Genomic DNA, 17,404 nt, shown 5'->3' on the forward strand with positions numbered 1-17,404 from the left:
AGTGGAATGACTTGGTCATAGGGAGCTGTGTGTTTGCACAGTGTCCCCTTCCCACTAGGGGGGTAGGGTGTTCAGTGCTACCATCTCCTTATTAGGACCTCATGCCTCCTGGTCTACAGCATTGGGAGCCTGCTAGCTGGAAGGTGTAGCCCCATTCTGGTTGTACTTTGCTAGTTCTCATGCTGATTGTGTGTGTATGTGTGTGTGTGTGTGTGTGTGTGTGTCTATATTTGATATTTATGTATCTTGTGGTGCTGTGTCTGTTCAACTTGTTTACCTCATTTTAGGAACTTGATTAAGTGTTACTAGTTTTGAGAATATCTTCAATATTCTGATATACATCCTTTGACTTATGCACATTCTGTCTAAATTGTACCTTATCCTTAATTAACAGTATCCCCCCGCCAAAGTTGTAAAGTTCGTTTTTCGACATAACGACTTGTACATCTCATTGTTGTAATGGGTCCACCTGTATCCCTATTTAAACGGTTTGTTTTTCCCCTTCCCCTCCACAAATTATACCAACATCAAATACAGTGAAAGCAGGGGTTATACCGTGGGGGAGGGACATACAAAGCAACAAAGAAATAATCTTATAAATGTGTTAGAAACAATCACATGAAAGAAAAAAAACATTTGAATACATATCTTAGGGTTCATTTCCTTAACATCACCTTATCTGACTTTTTCTGCTTGACTCAGACATAAACTAGATATTACAAATAAGGGAAACCATGGGACCTATATTTCTTTGGGCCTGGCTTACTTCACTTAATAGAATTTTTTCCAAGCCTCTCCATTTCCTAACAAATGGGGCAATGTCATTCTTTTTGATTGGAGGTACAGAATTCCATTGTGTATATATACCACATTTTCTTGATCCATTCATCTACTGAGGGGCATCTGGGTTGGTTCCATATCTTAGCTATGGTGAATAATGCTTCAATAAACATAGTTGTGCTGGTAGCTTTAGTATGGTCTTGTTTGTGATCATTTGGGTAAATGTCCAAAAGTGGGATTGCTGGGTTATAGGGGAACTCTATGTGGAGTCTTTTGAGGAACCTCCATACTGCTTTCCAAAGTAGTTGAACAAGTTTATACTCCCACCAACAATGCAGTAGGGTTCCCTCCTGTCCATATCCCCTCCAGCATCTGTTGTTATTAGAGTTCTTGATTATAGCCATTCTACCTGGGGTGAGGTGGTATCTCAGTATAGTTTTGATTTGCATTTCTTTTATGGCTAGAGAGGTTGAGCATTTCTTCATGTGTCTATTGGCCTTCCTTCTTTCCTCTTCAGAGAAGTTTCTCTTTAAGTCTTTAGCCCACTTATTTATTGTGTAGTTGTTTCTTTGAGGATTTGTTGTTGGGGGAATTAATTTTTTGAGTTCCAGGTATATTTTTAGATATGAGACCCTTGTCCATTGTATGGCTAGTGAAGATACTTCTCCCAATCCGTGGGCTTTCTATTGATCTTGCTAGCTATCCAGTAGATGAAAAGACATAATTAAAATTAAATCAGAATTAAATGAATTAGAATCCAAAAAAACCATAGGAAAAATCAACAAAACAAAGAGTTGGTCTTCAAAAAATTTAACAAAATTGACAGACTCTTAGCAAATCTTATCAAAAAAGAAGAGAATATACCCAAATAAATAAATTCAGAGATGAGAATGGAAATATCACCACAGAAACAACCAAGATTCAGAACATTATAAGGGAATACTTCTCAAACCTTTATGCTAATAAGTTTGAGAACTTGGCAGAAATGGACCTTTTCCTAGCAAATATCGACATGCTGAAACTAAACCAAGATGAGTTAAACCATCTTAACAGGCCCATATCAAGCATTGAAATAGAAACAGCAATAAGAGACCTCCCATCTAAGAAAAGCCCAGGACCAGATGGATTTACAGCAGAATTCTACAAGGCCTTCAAAGCAGAGCTCACACCAATACTCCTCCAACTCTTCAATGAAATTGAAAGAGAAAGTTCACTACTGAACACATTCAATGAAGTCATCATAACCCTCATCCCAAAACCAGGCAGGGACTCATCAAAGAAAGAGAACTATAGACCCATTTCTTTGATGAACATAGATGCAAAACTTCTCAACAAAATATTGGCCAGTCGACTTCAACAATTCATCCAAAAAATCATACATCCCCGCCTGCAAGTTATTGTGTAGTTCATTTTAACAGTATCTTTTAAAGATCAGAATGTGTATATTTGATTAACTCTATTTGAACTTGTATGGATTGTATTCTTGATTTTTAATCCAAAAGTTCTTTGCCTACTCTCAACTTACTGAAGTTTTCTTCTTTCTTTCTTTCTTTCTTTTCTTTTTGCATTGCTAGGGTTTGAACTCAGGGCCTTGCTAGGCAGGTATTCCATGCTTCCACCTTTTTTTTTTTTTTTGCTTTAATTGTTTTTTAGATAGGGTGTTGAATTTTTGCCCATAGTAGCTTCAGGTAATGTTCTTCCCACCTGTGCTTTCAATGTAGCTGGGATTACAATGTGAGCTATAATGCCTGCCTTTATTGTTAATTGAGGCTGGGTCTTGCTTACATTTTTCCCTTGGCTGTCTGCAAATCCTAGTCCTTTTGAGCTCTTCCTCTTGAATTTCTGAGATTACAGGTGTGTGCCAATACACCCAGCTCCAGATTTTAGATTTTCCATTTATGTTAATTTTCTATTTTGACTTGTTGTTTTTGGTATATTGCAAATTCATTATAGTTCATTTATCTTACAGTTTTTACTGTGAGATGGAGATCCTATTTGATCAGTGTACATTGAATAGTTGTGTTGAAATACCATGCTGGCCCATAAATTTGTATAGTTATTATATGTTAACTAAAAGAAAAGTGAAGTTTAATACTTTTATTAGGAAATATTTGTAAGCAGATAGGAAATTGGAAAATAGTACATACACTACTAATAGACTCTTAAGTCATTTTTCCCAAGTGGTGGCATCTGATAAGGATGTAGCACATGGTAAGAATTAGACCACTGATTCTGCTATATTAACACAGGAGAGAAGAGATTTCTGTTCATTAAGCCTCCCAGTCTGTGGTACTCTATGATAACACTCTGATCAGACTAAGGCATATATGCTGACTTTAGTCTTCTAAGATGTGTTGAGACCAAAATACTAAAGCTACAGAGGCTGATCACTCTAAAAGTCTAGTTTAGGAGTTGTTTATGGAGAAACTTCACTGACACGGTTAGAATGAAGCAGATTTTAAGAAAAGAAAAAAGACTTATTTGTGACCTCTAATAATCTATTTCTTTGCTCACAGCTATTCTCTCTTCACAGGAGTGTGAGCTGGACCCATGCTGTGAAGGAAGTACTTGTAAGCTGAAATCATTTGCTGAATGTGCCTATGGTGATTGTTGTAAAGACTGCAGGGTAAGGAATTCCTTCCTATTAGGAAAAAAAAAAGAATTGAAAAAGAAAACTCGATGAACTTTGTGATGTTTCATTAGGATTTATGCACCTGGGTCCAGGATTTGTGAAGGTTTCGATCTCTTGTATGTTCATTCTCACTTGCTGGTTTCTTGCAGTTTCATTAAAATGGAGTAATAACTGGGTAGTGGTGGTGGTGGTGGTGGTGGTGTGTGGATCAAAAGGGTGGGTCTGTACTTTCGATATTTAAGACACTGTGTGTATGTGTGTGTTTGTGTTTGTGTGTGTGTGTGTGTGTGTGTGTGTGTGTGTGTGTACTCCTCTCCACCCATTCTGAGGAAGCTTGATTTCATAGGTTAATGCAGGTAGTAAGCCAGGGGTATTTGTTAAGTTCTAATGAAGATCAGTCATCAATACTGCTCTGATATATTTATTTTTTTTGATGAATATAGGATCCAAGGTGTATTTTAGTGCTCTAGGAAGACCTTCTTTTACCAGGTGCTAGTAGAAAGGAGATAGAGAGGATAGAGCCACTGGAAAAATGTTGGTATTTGGTTATATGTGGTAGCTGGCTTTATGAAAGAAGTTAATAGGAAGGTGGAGAGTAAGGTAAACAGAAGAAAATTAGTTAATATTGTATAGTTAGGGATCGAGGAGGTAAAGTCAGGAGAGATTAGTAGATATATAGACATACATACATAACAAAACCAGTGATCATGGAGAAGAAAAGAAAAAAAATTAACATGAAAACCAAACATAGAAAGCAAAAAATGAAAAACAAATAAGAAGAAGTAATGTTCAACTAATGTAGTTAGTAGGTAATGGGGAAGATTTAGCAAAGGAAAAGCAGAAGTAGGAGAGATGAATAAGAGGAGAGTTCTACTTCTTGATATAAGGAGGGTATAGAAGGGGAGTGTTATAGGAAGGAGGTGAAATTATGATCCAAAGAGAATACTACAAGAGATAATGGGCTTCAGATAGCATACTTTTAAATAAAAGGAAGAGGGAGAAGCAAAATACAAGATGAAGTGTTAGAATATAGCAATTATAAAGTAAATGGTGTTGGTCTGATTTACAGAAGAGAATAACCATATAGTTAGATAAATATAACACTCAAACACTTGAATCAATATAAGAACAAAGACAAACAGGCTTATATTCAACATGAATTTATTTTTCTTGTTTGCCTCAATATATGTATGTGTAAATGTATATATTTAAAAAACAACATAAGTATAAATATATATTCATAAGAAAAATATATTTTCCTTGCATATATATAAATATATTAATATATAAACTTATCTGTAGATTGCAAAAGGCTGTTTTACATTTAGGCCTTCCCTCAGAAGGCCTTACATGGGACAAGGGCCTTCAGAGTTCAAGCTGATGGCTGATGTGTCTCTTTTTGACTTAGTAGGAAGTCCCAAGGCTGCTTAGCTCCAGGAGGTGGAATCCTGCCTTTATCTAATTGTGGGTTGTGCTGCACTTGTTTGAACTTCCATTATCTCTGTCTCCCTGTGCAATGATGCACTGGGATCCTGCAGCCTCTGGCTTCCTGGCTGTCTACCTTCTCAAATCTTAAATTTTTGCTCTTCCCCGCCAACTGTTTTGTCCTCTTTTCCCATACCTCTTATAACTGATTTAACTCCGAGTTCTATGGTAAAGTGACTTGCGGGTTGTTAAGCTGTGACTGCTTCTTAACACGTACTCCCAGAGAAGCTTTCTCAATATGACAACTCTGCATTCTCTAGGAGACATTCAAATTTCTTCCAATTAATTTATATTAGAGGAATTATTGGGCTAGAGTATGCATCTTGAAAGTTTTGATCTGTGTTTTGTATGTCTCCCACAAGTTTGCTAGTCTTTGCTGATGTCAGCAGTGTTAATAACCAGTTTGCTCTAAGAGATAACATTGGTTACTAGCAAGCACTATAATCTGAGTTGGTATAATAGGTACAATATTCATTTGTTCCTGTTTACTCTGCAATTTTTAGTTTGCTTTTTATTTTCATTTGTCATGTTTATGAATTGCTCATTATTGGCCCTTGTTTATTTTTCTCTTGGGTTATTATGTCTTTTATTGCTAGAACTCTTCAAAATGTGACTAATTGGTGGAAATGTTTCCGATCAGGAATATAATTTGAATCTTCTTACCCTAGTTCCTTCCAGGAGGCTCTTTGTGCCGAGGAAAATCCAGTGAATGTGATGTTCCAGAGTATTGCAATGGTTCTTCTCAGTTCTGCCAGCCAGATGTCTTTATTCAGAATGGATATCCATGCCAGAATAACAAAGCCTACTGTTACGATGGAATGTGCCAGAACTACGATGCACAGTGCCAAGTCATCTTTGGTTCAAGTAAGATATTCACAGTCAATCTCTTTGATTTTACCTATTTTTCTTCAGAGTTTTTTTTTTTTTTTTAAAGGAAAACAAATGTTATTGATGGTGTCTTTTCCCTCTCCTGCTATATCTTCTTTCTTTTCCAGTGACAGTCATGATCATGAATTTTCATGTCTAAATTTGGCTGATTTTTTTTATTCATATAAAATATATACATATATGCACATATGTAGTATTGTTTTCTAGATTTTTATTTGTTTTTTTTGCAGTAATGGGGCTTGAACTCTGGGCCTGGGCACTGTCCCTTAGCTAGCCACAGAGCCACTTCTGGTTTTCTAAGTGGTTTATTTGGAGATAAGAATCTTAGGGACATTCCTGCCGTGGCTGGCTTTGAACCATGAACCTCAGATCTCAGCCTCCTGAGTAGCTAGGATTACAGGCATGAGCCACAGGTGCTCGGCTGTTTTCTAGATGTTTTGTGTGAGGAATAAAATGCAGATCTTCATATATGTTATACAAATGCTCTCCTAATAATCTCCTTCCTCTAACTACTAATATTCTTGTTTGAATCATATAAGGTTATTTGCCTGGTCTATTTTCATCCTTCACCCAGAATATTCTTGAGCTCTATCAATATTAGTATATATATCATAGTAAATTATAGTAATTGATTAGTTAAATAGACCATGATTTTGATATACATTTTCTTAGGGATGGATATATAATGTGTGCATTTAGTTTTCCCATATTTTTCTTTTTAAAATTTTCATTTTTTATCAAAGGTATATGCTAGATTTAAAAAACCAATTTACTGTATGGGGTTGGGAAGGTGGCTCAGTGGTAGAGCGCTTGCCTTGCATGCCTGAGGCCCTGGGCTTGATTCCTCAGCACCACATAAGCAAAAAGAAAAAATCCAGAAGTGGCAATATGGCTCAAGTGGTAGAGCGCTAGCCTTGAGCTGAAGAGCTGAGGGACAGCGCCCAGGCCCAGAGTTCAGGCCCCACGACCGGAACCCCCCCCAAAAAAAACCCCACAAAACCCCCAACTTACTGTATAGTGTATATTTTGAAAATTAAACCTTTTTTCTACCCAGCTCCCCCATCCTTTGAGGCAATAAGTTTTATTATTATTTTTAATCTAACTTTTTTGTTATTTTCACTAGGTCTTTAGATATCTCTTGATAATGCTGCTTTTTTTGATTTTTTGAGGGATGAAAATTAGTTTTCCTTCTGTTTCTGTTTTCAGCCCTGACCTATCATCCATGTACATGTTCTTTAATTCTGCATCTTCTCAGCATGGATTCATTGTAGTTTTAGAGCAGTGTTGACTGCTCGTTGTGTAATAAACATGCAACACTATCCACAACTGACCTGTGTAGTAGGTTATAGTTGCTTTTCTGCCTTTTGTTTTTTCTAGAATTAATAGTTCCTTTTTTTTCTCAGTCAGTTAGTTTTGTGTATATTTACCACTGATTAAACTGCAAGAGGTTAGCCTGTATCCTGGTCTTGCCTTGAGGTGTTTACAGGCATCCAGTGTTCTGCTCATTTCAATCTATTTGAAGGAGTCTGAACAGAAGATCTCTTCCTCCCTCCTCCCGCCCCACATTCCTTTGGGTGTTGTCTTATAGTCTTCTGAATTTGTCAGAATTCTTCAGAGAACAGAAGCAATAGAGTATAAATGTATGTACATGTATACATACAGATATAAACACATATGCAGATACATACCTCACACTCTGAATTGACACACGTGGTTATAGAAGGCTAGTAAGTACCAGATTGCAATGTGATCAGCAGAGGTAATGGTCTCATTCTAGGCTGAGTCTAAGTGCTTTACAACCAGTAGGGCTGGTGAAGTGGTTCCAGTTTGTGAGCCAGGAAGAGCTGGTGTTTCAGTTCTGTTCCAATGGCAGAAAAAAAGCTGATGTCTCAGTTTGATTGAGAGTCATTCATGAGGACAATCTGCTTTACTAACTCCACTGAATAAAAGTTAACCTCAGCCCAAATTGCCCTATAGACAGAAAGTCAGTATATGTTATTTTACATAATAAAGAGGTAAGAGAGGGAAGAAAATAAGGACATTGTATCACAGTTATATTTGTACCAAAATAAAGAGAAATGTTGGTAATGATTACAGTTCTCATTCAGTAATAGTTCATGTGGTCACCTGTCTATTTATTCGATATTCCCTAAGTACCTCAGCTGGTTGTGATTTTTTAAACTGGTAGGGTGACTAACTTACCATTCCTGAAGGGTCTAGATGCTTAGGGGTTTTGATTTGATTGTTGCAGTTTTAGTAGTAATTTTAGTGAGTGGGACTGGAAATACTGAAACTGTTGTAAGGGCTCTCTAGTATTGCAGACATGCTGTTCTTCCCCCCCCATTGTAGGACAGTAGTCAAGTTTTCACTTAGTAATCTACTAGTCAGGATCAGTTATCTAGTCAGAGTAGTGAACTCCCTCTTTGCCTGAAATATGAAGAGCTCAACATGGTTAGATGTTTTACTTCCCAGTTCGCTGGAACCCTTCTGGCAACTTCTGGTGGAAGACTATTTCCCTTTGAAATGAAGACCTCTAACCAGCAGAGCATAAAGTTATGCAATAATAAGTATAATTTTGCTAGTGGGTTACTAGGGGTGACAGTGAGTTTTGCCAGTTACATTTCTACCCCTGGCTTCCCCTGACTCTGTTTTGGGAAAATAAGCATAAATAATCAGAGAATATATATCCTTTTGAATAACTTTACCCTAGTCCTTCAAGGTACTACTAGTGCAAGCTAGTATTTCTATCATTCATTAATGAGATAGCCACTTTGAGATCATGTGGAACAGGCTAGCTATCACAGTGAATTCCATAAGCACAGCTTCATTGCTGCTTATCATTTGTTCTGAAGTGAATTCCTTAAACTTAAGCAAAGCTGTATGGAATATCATGGTAGTGGATAAGGAATTTGGTAGATCCGTAGATGCTAGTTTTGCAGGAGCTTGTATGTAGGGACATTCAGCAAATCCACATCCAGAGTGTCTATTTCAATAAGAATTAACACTGGCCCTTCCTTCCTGGAAAGGGAAGAGCAAAATCTCCCTACTTCCAGGTTCTTTGGGCTAATCTCTCTAGGGAATGTTACCAATTAGGTTCTTTGCTGCCAGTGGACTTGGTATTTAGCATTGACTGTAGCAAAGTCAGCTATTTTTTCTGAGCTCATGAATAACCACTAACTCTCCCACTATGGGTACTTTGTTTATGAGCCTTTTGGGTAATGAAAGGAGTGGCTGGAGAAAGCGGCTGGCCACAGTCTACAGAATGGATCATCCTATCTGTTTGATTATTAAAACCACTGGCCACAGTAAGTCGATGGGTCTATAATTACATATCTGTTTACCTGTTCTTCCAGGCATAGCAAAGAATCAGGTACACTTGATGGATGTCCTAGAAAATAGCTATAGTGTTATAGATGTCCACTCTTGGGGGGTGCCTGCCTAATTTGAAGAACCTTTTGTAATCTCATCATCATTCTTTTCCTACTCTGTCAACTCATGGTGGAGAATTCACCTTGAAGTAATAGGTGCTGGCTAGAAGAGAAAGATCTGTGCAGTTGGAGTGAGGATTGTGGATAGTTGGGCTTCTTCATATAATTGACCTGTGCTTTTGAGGCCAGCTTGTTTCTAGTCACATGCATACCATTTCCATTTTATGATGTTGCATTTGCCAGCTTCTTGGCTTAGTAGGTCAGATGACACCCAAGTTTATGATGGGCAGCTCATGTTCAACAGTAACTTGGGGGCCCATGGATAAACATTCAGTTTCTACTAACTGCCTAGTAGCAGATCAAGAGTTGTTTCTGAAAAGGAGAGTAGTTATACTCTTTAAAGCTTTGCTTTAAAATCCTAAAGGTCTGTGCTGTGATTCACCTGTCAAAAACTGTTGTGATGTTAGGAAAATGAACCCTAAGATATGTATTTAAATGTTTTTTTTTCTTTCACGCATTTGTTTCTAACGCATTTATACGATTATTTCTTTGTTGCTTTGTATGTCCCTCCCCCACAGTATAACCCCTGCTTTCACCGTATTTGATGTCGGTATAATTTGTGGAGGGGAAGGGGAAAAACAAGTCATTTAAATAAGGATACAGGCGGACCCATTGAAACAATGAGAAGTACAAGTTGTCATGTCGAAAACAAACTTTACAACTTTGGTGGGGGGGTGGGGGGAGGATTGGGTGGGGGGGGAGGCTTGGAAGGGATGGGAAGGGGAAACAAAGGAGGAGGCTACAATGCTTGATAAGAAATGTACTCATTATCTTGCCCATGTAATTGTAACCCCTCTGTACAGTTTTTTCACAATAAAAAAATAATTAAAAAAGAAAAACTGTTGAAGGCTCCACATAGCATTCTTAGCCAAACTTCAAGTATTTGAATTATGTGGCCTAAGTGGCAGAGAATCTTACATGGCATTCTGGACCTGTTGCAGAGCCTTTTTCTCTGCTGGGTCACACCCAAAACAAGTTGTAAATGGTCCAGAGTGACACAACCAAACAGAGAATACAGTCATACATTGGTTAATGATGAGGATATATTCTGAGAAATGTTGTTTTAGGAAGTCCATCATTGCACGAGTCTATATTGCCTTCAGATTCTTTTTTTTTAATTGTGAAAATACTGTACAGAGGGGTTACAATGACATGGGCATGATAATGAGTATATTTCTTACCAAGCATTGTAACCTCCTCCTTTGTTTCCCCTTCCCATCCCATCCTCAACCCCAACCCTCCCCCCCCAAAGTTGTAAAGTTCGTTTTCGACATAACGACTTGTATGTCTCATTGTTGCAATGGGTCCACCTGTATCCCTATTTAAATGATTTGTTATTTTCCTTCCCCTCCACAAATTATAACAACATCAAATACAGTGAAAGCAGGTTGCCTTCAGATTCTAATGAGGCCATTAGGTGTTAGGTACCTTTCTGGTTGTGGAGGGCCAGAAATAACACCTCACTGGTCACCTTAGAATGAATGTCTTATTATATCTCACACTGTAGTAGTATCACTGAGATAGACAATCCCTGGATTAATTTATTACCTTCTGTCATGCAAATGTCTTCCAAAGTTTATAGTGCTTGCTCGTTCTTTCCTACTAGATCTAGTAAACTTATTTTCAGTGTAATGGACTGGTATGATTTTTAGGGGAAGTAATCAGCAATGAAGAGCCTTACAATTAAATTATGACCTTGGGTTGGAGTTGACATAGTCATGAACTAAAGCAGGGAAGGTGTACTGCTGACCTTGACTGCTGAAAGCACTTGCTTCTTGTTGGCCTCGCTGACAAGTGTGGGGAGATCACAGCTCAGCCATGTATTAGAGGATATATGGATTTGCCCATGTAATGAACCACAGCTGGTACAGCATCTGCAGTTTTAACCATCACCTTGGTTAAGCTTGTGATAATCCACTTTTACTCTCTAAGAACCTCTCATCTTTAGCAGATAAGTGAAATGAATGGAAATGTGGTGAGATTCACTGCTCCTGAATCTTTCCCACACTGATAGTCATACTAGTCTCTGCCATCCCTCCAGAAATGTGGTATTGCTTTAGGGATACTATTTTACAAGATAGAAACACTCTAGCCGCTTCTTCCACCTGACCTTCCCACATAATCATCTTTACAGATCAGGGAACCAAAGGAGGGCTCTAGCAGTAGCTCCATAAGTGCATTACAATTCTGCATTCTGGAACTATGGAAAAAAAGCACATGTACAAGATAGGTTGGGGAATCACTGGGTCTCCCATGTGGAACATAAAAAGGAAACTTAAAACATTATTTATTATCAAATCTTCATGAGTGCTGGGCCTCAGTGATTCTAGACCTGCTGGAAATCTCCTGTGTTATCAAAGGGACTGACTTTTTTTTATTTTTAAATTTTTACTTTTATCATTAAGAACTTGTACAACGAGTTGCCATTTTACAAAATTGTATGTATGAATACAGTGAATTTGGATCAGTGTCATTCATCCTTTTCTTTTCATCATTCTCCTCTCAACCCCCAACCCTAATCTTTTTTTTTAACCCAATGCCTAGCATCTTGGTCTGATTGATTGTGTCCAAATCTTAATCTTATTTGCTGGTTTCTCCAGCAATGTACCACAGCCTGGGTAAGTTATAAGGGATAGAAATTTGTCTGTTCACAGGTCTGGAAGCTGGGACACCCAAGATCAAGGTGTTAGGATCTGGTTAGGTTTCCATGCTGTGTCATCACATGGTGGCAGGCAGAAGGACATACGATAAGCAGGATGAAGTTTTACCCTTTTCTAATATATTAATTCTGAGAGAGAATTAATGGGGAGAGCCCTCAGAGCCTAATCAACTCTTAAACACTTCCCCTTTTAATACTGTTACAGTGACAATTACATTTTAACATGATTTGGGGATGGAATAAACATTCAAATGTAGCAAGTACTATAACAAGGTAACAGAGTGGGCAGCTTAAACAACAAATATTTATTTCTCCTAGACTTGGAGGTTGGGAAGCCCAAGATCAGGGTTCCTGCTCCTTTGGTTCCTGATGAGGGCTCTCTTCCTCACTTTCCACCTGTGTCTTCATGTGGTGTTAGAACAAAGAAAAAGAAATCTCTTTCTTCTTTTTAGCCCACTAATCTTATAAAGAGGACCCTGCTCTCATGATCTCATCTAACTCCTAAAAGGCCCATTTCAAAATTGCATCCCATTAGGGCTTAAGGCATCAACCTAGAATTTTGGACTGTTTAACCATTCAGTACATACACATATTTCTTCTGGTGAAGGCCATTGATCCTTTAGGTATGGCTGAGATAATGATCAATTGGATACATTTGGGGGACTGCACTATTTCCTATAGAGACTGATTTTCCCTTCATCTAAACAGTGCTGTTTCTATAAACTATCTCAAATCAGGCCATAATCTGTTGCCTACTTTTTGCTCTATCTCCTTGTGCTTTGTTCTAGCCACCCAACCAAACAAAATGATAGAACCTTTCTAACTCCTCAAGGGGCAGTAGTAAATGCAGAATCTCTGCTTTGTGAGCCTTGGCCAATAAATTTGGCCTAATCCATTTCCCCTACACTCTTTTTTTTATTGTGAAAATACTGTACAGAGGGGTTACAATTACATGAGCAAGGTAATGAGTCCGTTTCTTAACAAGCATTGTTGCCTCCTCCTTTGTTTGCCCTTCCCATCCCTTATGACTTGTACATCTCATTGTTGCAATGGGTCCACCTGTATCTCTATTTAACCAATTTGTTTTTTCCCTTCCCCTCCACAAATTATACCAACATCAAATACAGTGAAAATACAGTTTCCCTGCACTCTTAAGATCCATTTCCTTATCTGTGCCTTGGATTTCTGTCTATATTAATTAGAAACTCAAGTATCCCTTTTGGATAATAGCGAGTCATTTTTTGAAGTACAGTGAGTATAGCTCACCTTTAGGTATTGCTTGGACTTGGGGGTAGAATTGACTTGTATATGGCAGCTGCCTCAGGGGCGTCAGTATGGGGTTAATTTCCTCAGATGGTTAGGAGACCTCAGAAGGAGGAGCAAGCCCCTTGCACTGCAGGTGAAAGGGTTGCAAAGTAAAGTCATGCCCTAGATAATAAGGGACCATGGTTTTTTTTTTTTTTTCCTGATCGGTCGTGGGGCTTGAACTCGGGGCTTGGGCACTGTCCCTCAGCTCTTCAGCTCAAGGTAAGCGCTCTACCGCTTAAGCCATAGCGTCACTTCTGGTTTTCGAGTGGTTTGTTGGAGATAAGAGTCTCATGGATGGACTTTGCTACCCAGGCTGGCTTTGAACCGCAATCTTCAGATCTCAGCCTCCTGAGTAGCTAGGATTACAGGCGTGAGCCACCAGTGTCGGTGGGACCATGGATTTTATGTGGAAATTCCAAGATGAGATTGCATTTCCCCAGTTCTATGTGGAGAAAAGTTTTCAGTAGCAGAGAGAGGATTTGGATAGTTGCTGTGTAGTCATTCTGCTGAGAAGTCATGAAGAAGACCTAAAGGCAGGGCAGCACCTGCAGTGAGCTTTGTTTTAATTACACCTGGGTGCCTTGGGTTCCCATGGTGACAGCCTGCACTGAACACATCCCTGTTTCCTTCATTGGCTGCAGGTGATTGGCTGCTGCTTGGGGGAAAAGTTGCATTTCAAAAAGCCAGGAGTGGATGGACACTTTGTCCCCTGTCCTAGATTTTTGTTTTTGTTTTTTTAAACCAGTGTATGGATTTCGTAGAGATATCTAAACCAAGCACCTGCTTACAGTAAATAAAAAGCAAGAGAGCTGAAGATTCACTTCTCCAGCCTGATGTAGCCAGTTGTGCAGCAGGGGTATACTTGATAGCAGTGGGGCAGATGCTGACATCAGCACCACACCACACTGCGAGTTCTGCTGTGAAGTTCCTATTGAAATGTGTGTAGGACCCCAGTGTGTGAGTCCAGGCTTTTTATGCAATCTAAGCTTTCCATTTCTCCCTCTCCTCTCCTCTCCTCTCCTCTCCTCTCCTCTCCTCTCCCCTCCTCTGCTCCCCTCCCCTCTCCCCTCCCCTCCTCTCCCCTCCTCTCCTCTCCTGTGCTCTGCTCTCCTCTCCCCTCCTCTCCTCTTCTCTCCTCTGTTCTCCTCTCCCTTCCTCTGCTCTCCCCTCCTCTCCCCTCCCCTCCTTTTTTCCTTCCCTCCCTCCCTCCCTTCCTTCCTTTTCTTTCTTTCCCTCCCCCTTCCCTCTCCCTCTCCCTCCCTCCTTCCCTTCCTTTCTTCCTCTTTCTCTTTCATTCCTTTCCTTTTGAACTATTTTATGGGTCGGGCCAGTGACATTTTCAGTGGTGTGGAAGTAGTTCGCTCAGGTGTGTGGAATGTCATAAAGAATACTTTTTATTTATAAATTGCCATAACTTTTTTTTTCTCTTCTAAATGTTTAATGTTACAGAAGCCAAGTCTGCCCCAAGAGATTGTTTCATTGACGTGAATTCTAAAGGTGACAGATTTGGCAATTGTGGTTTCTCTGACAATGAATACAAGAAATGTGCCACTGGGTAAGTGGAGATGAGGAGTGGAGGGCTGTGAGGGATGGTGATGCAGTCATCTCTAGTTTCTCTGTGTTCTTGGGACCTGCTGGCTCACTCTTCACTCAAATACCTAACTTCAAACTTAACATTTTTCTACACAAGATGTGTTAGGAACAAAACTAGTAAGATAGTTCATCCCTTTACCTGTCAGCTCTCTCAAATATGAGTTTTAGAATCCTACTTTGTTTATCCTTGATTTATAATGACTCCCAACTAAATAACTTGTCATTTTTCTTTCAATAAAAGATTCAATTAACTAAGCTCCAAGATAAAGGGTACAACAGAATTAATTCAGACTAACATTATTCTAACTCTATAAAATGACTTAAAACTTTTTTTATTTTTATAATTAAACAACATGAAATAATTAACAATATGAAAATTAGAAAGATGAACGAAGTCATCCCTTATTTGAATCCATGTGTTTTTAGTCACTTTAGTGTATTTTCTCCCTCATGGTGTCTGCACTGAAGATACTTGCACTGGCATTTTACACAGTAGGAATTATTGTGCAATACTGCATATTGCTACTACCTACTCTGCTTCCTCACCTGTCAGGCAAATTAAGCAGCTATAGCAAGACAGTGCTTGCTAGTGAGGAGAGATAGCAGTGGTGTCTTAAACATGAGATAAACACTGACATTCGTAGGTCTTCATGCTGCTTGACCTTACACAGCAGTTAGTCAGTGATGGTGACTTTTTCTTTGTTGTTGTTGTTGGTCGTGAGGCTTGAACTCTGGGCTTGGGTGCTGTCCCTGCGCTCTTCAGCTCAAGGCGAGTGCTCTACTGCTTGAGCCACAGCACTATTTCCAGTTTTCTGGTGGTTTATTGGAGATAAGAGTTTCATGGACTTTCCTGCCTGGGCTGGCTTTGAACCATGATCCTTAGATCTCAGCCTCCTGAGTAGCTAGGATTACAGGTGTGAGCCACTGGTGCCCGGCTCTTTTTTGTATTTTTTTGTTTTTTTTTGAAGAAACTTCTTTCCTTGGCTTTGTGTAGGAAGTCCTTCTTTATCATCTCCCTGCCATACCCACACACAGGTGGTTTTATTACTTCTGTGGTTTTATTTGCCATCTAGATATCATCTGTATGCCAAGCTTGCCTATGTATGGTCTTCTGCCTTCTACCATAGGGCCTCTGAACAGGAGGTTCCTTCTTGGTTTTGTTAATTATGCTCATGTCCAAATCTCTGGCCAAGTAGGACTTCCCTAAGGAAGATTTCTAGTTTGACTCATGAGCTATTAAAGGTATCTTGTTTAACTTCTAAATAGTTGGTAATATTCTGGCTGTTTGAGTTATAGTTTAATTCTATTCAGAACATGTTCTGCATGGTTTTCGCTTTTCAGAGTAGTCTGAGATTTGCATTATTGTCTGGGGTGAATGTTCATGTGCAATTGAAGAACAAAGTCTATTCTTCAGTGTTGGATGTGCAGTTCTAAAAATGCCAACTTGATTGATAGTGTTATTCAGTTTTCCATATCTTCTAGGGAGGGGGCAATTACCAGTTCTTTCAGTTTTTGGAGAGGTAGATTAAACTCTAGAAGTTCTGCAAATTTTTGCTGCATGTGATTAAGTCTTCCTGATGAATTGATCCTTTTATTACTGCCAAAATTTCATCATTATATCTTGAATAGTCTTGTGTATTATTTGCTATAGTCTCATTTCTTTTTGTGACTACTTACTTACCACTTTCCCTCACTAAACTGTGAGACCCAATGTGTTTAGGATTAATAATGCCTGGGACATAATGCCTCTTAAATGTTGGTTGCCTAAATGAGTGAATGAAGATACAGCTAGTCTTAAGTTAAGAATGAGTGGGTGGAGAATTAGATGGAAGGAATTGAGCAAAGACCCAAGGGTCTGTGTGGCTTGACTTGTGCCACGGGATTTTCTTTAGCTCAGAAACTAAATCTGAAATCTTAACGTGATTCATGTGAAGTACTTTTGCAAGGATGATTCAGTGATATATTGCATTAAGGAAACACATAGTACTATTGTCTTCTTGTTGGTAATACTGGTGGCAGTGAAAGAATTTTACTATTGGAAGTTTTACATTTTACTATTGGAAGCTTACATGGGGTAGTGAGATTGTAATATATGAATGAATACTCAGTTCCCCATCAGTGCTTAAACTCATGGATGATACTTCACTGAAGCAATTGCTTGAATTGCAGTATACTTACCTTTAATGTAACAATGAATATCTCTTCTGACATATTTTTGGTTATTTGAATTTTTAATTGTAGGAACTGCCTATTTGCAAGTTTTTTAATGTTATAGTTAAGTCTTCTAATTATTTGTAAAAGCTTCTTATGTATTAAGAGGTTACATTTATATAATTATATAAATACTAATATCTGCTATTAGTATTTAACACTATTAATCATAATACCAGGCATTCTAAATATTGATACATAAATCTTTTAATATTTTAAACATTAATAAATATGAACACATTACATATTCATATATTAACATTTTCCTTTTACACTTTAATGTGTGACCAAGACTTTATATGGAATGCTGAGAGTATCATGACAATATGAATTTTGATGAATCCAAAAGACATTAACTGA

At 38.5% G+C, this 17,404-nt stretch overlaps 1 protein-coding gene across 1 annotated transcript in view; it reads left to right on the forward strand.

Annotated features, from left to right (window-relative positions):
• The window catches only part of Adam9 (ADAM metallopeptidase domain 9), a 102,513-nt gene that overhangs the window by 52,540 nt on the left and 32,569 nt on the right, over window positions 1-17,404 (forward strand). The window contains exons 13-15 of the mRNA XM_013024321.1: window positions 3,314-3,406; window positions 5,566-5,761; window positions 14,690-14,795. Of these exons, the coding sequence (XP_012879775.1) occupies window positions 3,314-3,406; window positions 5,566-5,761; window positions 14,690-14,795 (395 nt within the window). The remainder of the gene's footprint in view (window positions 1-3,313; window positions 3,407-5,565; window positions 5,762-14,689; window positions 14,796-17,404) is intronic.

Source organism: Dipodomys ordii, unplaced genomic scaffold, assembly GCF_000151885.1.
Source record: "Dipodomys ordii isolate 6190 unplaced genomic scaffold, Dord_2.0 Scaffold4, whole genome shotgun sequence".
Taxonomy (NCBI): domain Eukaryota; kingdom Metazoa; phylum Chordata; class Mammalia; order Rodentia; family Heteromyidae; genus Dipodomys; species Dipodomys ordii.